The 5,921-nt window shown below is 40.1% G+C and overlaps 2 protein-coding genes across 2 annotated transcripts in view; both read right to left on the bottom strand.

The window, feature by feature from the left end:
* The window catches only part of Kpna5 (karyopherin subunit alpha 5), a 42,332-nt gene extending 40,807 nt beyond the window's left edge, over positions 1–1,525 (bottom strand). The window contains exon 1 of the mRNA XM_013352428.2: positions 1,435–1,525. The gene's annotated coding sequence lies outside the window, so the exon portion shown is untranslated. The remainder of the gene's footprint in view (positions 1–1,434) is intronic.
* A 2,434-nt stretch (positions 1,526–3,959) lies between these two features.
* The window catches only part of LOC113457878, a 3,424-nt gene continuing 1,462 nt past the window's right edge, over positions 3,960–5,921 (bottom strand). The window contains exon 3 of the mRNA XM_026787354.1: positions 3,960–4,109. Within this exon, the coding sequence (XP_026643155.1) occupies positions 4,022–4,109 (88 nt within the window). The 3' untranslated portion in view covers positions 3,960–4,021. The remainder of the gene's footprint in view (positions 4,110–5,921) is intronic.

Raw genomic sequence — 5,921 nt, 5'->3', positions numbered from 1 at the left:
GGATGAAGCACTCTTACACTATAGCAAACTCACCCAAGCCCATAATCCACCCTGAAGAGCTGCAAGCAGTAGTGGAGGCAGCAGACTAAGGCCCATGGGGAATGCTAAGCTCTGACTATGCAAGACAAACAGCATGATTCCAGTCACAGAGAAATTTTCAATGTATTAGAGTAGCTAAATGTCTGGTTACTGAAATATAAAGATATAAAAACTGATTATTTGTCCATGTGTGTAACTGAAAAGGGAAACTTAACAAAAGGAACCTGGACAAGACTTTCCAAATACTAACACTGTAAGCAGCCTGACTGGCCAAGAATGAACATATTCTAAAAACACACTTAGATTTTTTTTTTTTTGCCCACCAGACTATTAGAAGTATAATCCTATGAAACTAGAATTTCTCCAGCAATCTCCTGTTAGATAAAGGAATGGCTGAAGTCCATGGGGTAGCCAGGGAGGAACCTGTATCTTGAAGAAAGATTCACAACTTGTCAGATCACCTTGCAGGACAGAATCAGAGAAGAGACAGTACTGGACAAAGGGACATGCCATGACTGGACTGCTGAGTCATAAGTACTGCGTGCCTTGTCTTTAAATGTCTGTAGATGAATGGCCAATAGCTAGGCAGGATTTCCAGGCACAGAGGATGCTGGGAAGAAGAAGAGGGAGACATCAAGGGATGCAGAGCAAGCAGAATGGGCACCATGGAGATGAGGTGATAAAGTCATCAGGCAGAAAGTAAATTAGTAGAAATGAGTTAGTTTAGCAAGGCAGTAGTGGCACATGCCATTAATCTAAGCACTTGGGAGACAGAGGCAGGCAGATCTCTGTGAGTTTGAGGCCAGCCTGGTCTAAAAGAGCTAGTTTGAGGTCAGGTTCCAAAACTATAGAGAAACCCTGTCTCAAAAAAAAAAATTAGTTAGTTTAAGTTATAAAAGCTGGTTAGAAACAAGCGTAAGCTATCAGCCAACCAAGTTTTTATGATTAATAAGAAGTCTTCTCCATGTTGTTTTTTAGTGAGTTGGTAGCCCAAATAAAAATCCATCTACAGAATAATGCAGTTCTAATTACATATTGATCTTCTCATCAAGAGTCTTCCAGTTCCTAACTGATGTTGTCATTATGGTGTTGGCTATCTTGTTGGACTAATAATATAAATATATATATATTTAAATCAGGGTGTATTAATCCCAAAGATTTGGGGAGAAAGATCACTAATCTGAATCATCACTGTCAGGTTAATTAAAGCAATGTCAGAGGAGGGCCCGCTTGTTTGTCCCGGCCACCCAGCTAGCTTAGCCCCAAATAACCACACAGAAACTGTATTAATTAAATTATTGCTTGGCCCATTAGATGTAGTTTCTTATTGGCTAACTCTTATATTAATTTAACCCATTTCTAGTAGTCTGTGATCACCATGTGGTAGTGGCTTACCTGGTAAAATTCCCAGCGTCTGTCTCCAACGGATCCATGACGTCTCTCTGACTCCGCCCTTCTTTCTCTCAGCATTCAGTTCTGTCTCCCCGCCTACATAAGTTCTACCCTATCAACAGGCCAAAGTAATTTCTTTATTAAACAATGAGAACAACACATAGCCAGAAGGACCTCCTACACCATTTCCCTTTTTCTGTTTAAACAAAAAGAAGGCTTCAACTTTAACATAGCGAAACTACATATAACAAACCAGGTATCAAGAAAGAACTACAGTTAAACTATTTATACCTACTTTATCTTTTATCATAACTAAGGAAAACTATAACTATAAATTCTTCAACTCCATCAAAGACTCCAGAAGGATATAATATGTAAACAGGAAGTGCATTATAAACAACTTCCAAAACTCTAGAATTGACAGAGACATCTTGCTACCTGGACAGTCACCCAAAGTTTTTCTGTACCACTGAGGTATCCATCTTCAGCTTATAGGCCCATAGTATCCAGCAGACTTTTCCATGAAGCAGGAAGTTTCAAAGATAGTTCTGCCTATATGGGCAGTTTGTCAGTCACTTTCTTCTGTGTCCTGTAGGATGTCTAGCAGACTTTTTCATGAAGCAGAAACCCCAAAGGATCATCTCACCTTTAGGCAAGTTCAGAGTCATTTCTCTGTGGGTCCCACATGTCCAGTTCACCCAACAGGGGAAGATAAGAGTTGTTGTAGGGGAGTTCCAAATGGGGAACTTGGCATGCAAATAGGCAGGGTTGTAAAGCAGAATATAACCAGGTGGTCATAATAAGGTATTAATAATAACAGGTCGCTGTAATAACCCTCTGAAACAAAGGTAGAGTTGCAAGATGGTCATAACAACTTTTCAAACAAAGGCATGGTTGCTGTTTCTTGAAACAGGCAGGCAGTACCGAACCGTTTATAGTTAAAGTTACGGGTGAGGTAGAGTCCAATAACTTTTCAAACAAAGGCATGGTTGTTGTTTCCTGAAACAGGCAGTACAGAACCGTGTATAGTTAAAGGTACAGGTGAGGTAGAATCCAATTCTTGAAAAATAAAAGTTTAATCATGAACAAGAAAGAACCTAGCTTGTCTTGTCAATTCCAGCAAATGAGAGTAAAGACCATTTTCCAAATTCTTTGGTCAAATTATGCAAGATTTATTTTCTGTCAGACCGACAAGACTATTTCCTTAAAGTAGGTCTGAGGAAATAGCACTCGACACAGGAAAAGGTTTATATAGCCCCAAATCTACAAGTTTTTTTTTTAAGGTTGGGGGACTTCCAAAGGAATTTTGGTTATGTATAATTTTGACAGAACATGTTATTAGGTTGGAAGTTAGGGTATAGGGTGTGGAATGAGTCATTCCAGAAAATAAGTCAAGGCATGGTCAAACACAAGTTTTACAGAAAACAGGAATGGACTTATTTTGGCCTCGTAACAAAATGACTTCTAATGTTAAGATGTAAAAGGCTGATCCATCAGTCTTTACTATCAGATGACTTTCAACCCTAAGATGGAAGCAGTCTGGTTCATCAGAGGTTCTCATTCTATGGTCTTGCCTGAATTGAAAATTGCTATATAGGTCCCAAAGACCTCCAACTCGCAGACATCCATCCACCTCAGCCTCCTGAGTGCTGAGATTAAAGGTGTACATTACCTCTTCTGACTTCAAAACAATATTTTTTTAAAGTTAGTTCTGAAGAAATATAGTATAAGAATAAAAGAAGAAAAGTTAAAACCACAATATCCACTAAGAGACAAGAAAAAAATACTTAATTCTCAAATTAAAAGTATAAGTACCTCTTGAGATTAGAAAGTACTATTATAAATATTATTTATATATACAGTATTCTGCTTGTATATACGCCTGCACGACAGGAGAGGGCACCAGATCTCCTTCTAGATGGTTCTGAGCCACCCTGTAATTGCTTGAAATTGAATTTAGGACCTCTGGAAGAGTGGTCAGTGGTCTTAATCTCTGAGCCATCTCCCCAGTACGGCCCCCAATACTATCACAAGTTTTAAGTGTATCTATCAATGGGAATTTAGAGGATAAAACGGGAAGTTTCTGAGAAAATAGAACAGAAGAAAAAAGAGATAGAAGATTAAAAAAATATATTTTTTTTTAAAAAAAATACAAAATTAGATAGCAAATTGAGTTCCCCTAACTAACAAGAGCTGCACAAAGGAGTAAAAGGCAAACGGAGGAAATTAATTTTGAGGGAAATAAAGTAGGAGATCACCACCTCTCTTTTTTTTTTTAAGGCAGGAGTAAAGAAAGAAGCAAAACATGGAAAGTGGAAAGCATAGAATTCAACACTAATCTCCAACTAAATGAGCAGGACAGAAATAAATGTGAGGAGGAATTGAGCTTAGGGTTTTAAGACTGAGGATCACAGCTTATGCCCCCACAACTAGATCTGGCCTCTTATCCTCAATAAATTGATTAAAAGAGACAAGTAAATAGTGAAAAGCAGAAAAGGGCGATTTATTCCATGTGGTCTCCTTGGGAAGGGAGACAGGCAATCCAACGACCGTTCAAGTTCCTCTCTGGGGTCTTGACTTGAGGTAGTATTTAAGGACAAGACATGCAATACCCATGACTCAGCAGTCCAGTCATGGCATGTTCCTTTGTCCACGACTGTCTCAGCTCCAAGTCTGCCCTGCAAGGTGACCAGACAACTTGTGAATCTTGCCCGGCCACAGAAGATGGCCTGCCACCTTCTTTATAAACGAAACCTGTCCTGGAGGGAAAAGTGAGTCGCTGGGGAAGCTGGTGATGGGGGAAATCTGGAGTGGAGTTTTAGCTACACTGTGTTTAGACATTTCGCAACGGTTTCTTTTATTCAGTCCTTCAAATTCTTTCCTAGAAGTTTTCCGTTTTCTGAATATTTTTTATACCTCTAGGGAGTTGACTTTTGTTGTTGTTGATCTCTCAGCTAATTGGTGACTACTCAACCCTGCTCATTTTCTGACTTTCAATGTTCTGTAAGAATACCATTGGCTTTTATAATCACTCCTTGACCCCCTTGAGTAGATTCAGAGAAGCAAGAAATACATTTTGCTTCATGAACCACATTTACCCCATCATTTTACAACAGTAAAATGATTATCAGATTACGACACCCCCCCCCCCACATTTAAATACATTAGAGCTTCCTCGGAGCTCCTAAGTGAGCTGACCCTGCACCTCTAAGCTGACTTTGTAATCCATTGGTTCTCAACCTTCCTAATGCTGAGACCCTGACTCTTTAATACGGTTCTTAATATCATGGAGACCCCCAACCATAACATTATTTTAGTTGCTACTTCATAACTGTAATTTTGCTACTGTTATGAATCGTTATGTTAATAATTGTGTTTTCCAAAGGTCATAGGCCACCCCGTGAAAGGGTCCTTTGACCCCCGCCCCCACCCCATGAATTGAGACCTACAAGTTGAGAATCACTGTTGTAATCACTCTTCGCCTAGCTTTGGCACATTATGGTTTAGTAAGGAAAAGTTCCTCAGTCTTAGGCTTCTTTCTTGTTAGTTTAACTTTGTTCATCAGAATATCCACCTCGTTAAACAGAACTTACCCTAACATCAGTAACTCTGTAAGTCGACTTTCTAACATTAAAACTAATACTGTCGTCCTAAAAGGAGACTTTCTTACATCTTACACTTATCTTTATGAGTGTGATGTTAAGTTGGGAGTGTCACCCCAGCCCCTGGCTTCCATCCTAGACCCCTGGCCGGGGAGTTGCGTTGGTCTGGACTACAAATCCCAGCATGCCAGGTCCTGACCCCTCCTCGGGGGAGGGTCAGGACCACTCCCACAGGGTATTTAAGTGGACGTCCAGAAAAGGAACACATGGCTTTGCATTTGCTCCACTGTTTTATGTCTCCCATGTCATGCTCTCGGCATCCGAGAGTGTTGTATTGAATAAAACATGGGCAGTTTGATTCGTTTTATTCCACCTGATTGGATTTCTGTGCGGGGGCCAAAGGCTTAGCTAACAATGAGAAGACTTTCTGACAACATTTGTACCTCTGCAATTCAGTTTTATTTTCTTTGTAACATTTATGGTGTTCATTTCATTTCTTTTACTTGTCTCTGCCTCACCAGAATGTCCTGTGTCTTGTCTATTTTAGTTCGCAGGCTGCCTCCAAGTACAAAGAACACTTCTAGTGGGAACACTGGGACATTGTAACTGCGGGAGACAGGCAACTTTGGAACCTGACGAAGGAACCTGCTTTAACTAACCTGCAGAGTATAATTTAGAGCTTGACACTAGGCAGTGTAAATAGAAACACGTGTTTGCCTTAACATCTCTCTCTCCCCCTCTCTCTCTCTCTCTCTCTCTCTCTCTCTCTCTCTCTCTCTCTCTCTCTCACACACACACACACACACACACACACTCTTTAAAGATCTCAGAACCTAGTTTTTCTTTTAACAAATCTAACGTGGAAACTGCGGCGGGAGAGTGGGAGGA

This window comes from Microtus ochrogaster, linkage group LG9, assembly GCF_000317375.1.
Source record: "Microtus ochrogaster isolate Prairie Vole_2 linkage group LG9, MicOch1.0, whole genome shotgun sequence".
In the NCBI taxonomy this organism is placed as follows: domain Eukaryota; kingdom Metazoa; phylum Chordata; class Mammalia; order Rodentia; family Cricetidae; genus Microtus; species Microtus ochrogaster.
This window is presented reverse-complemented; position numbering and strand designations above follow the sequence as displayed.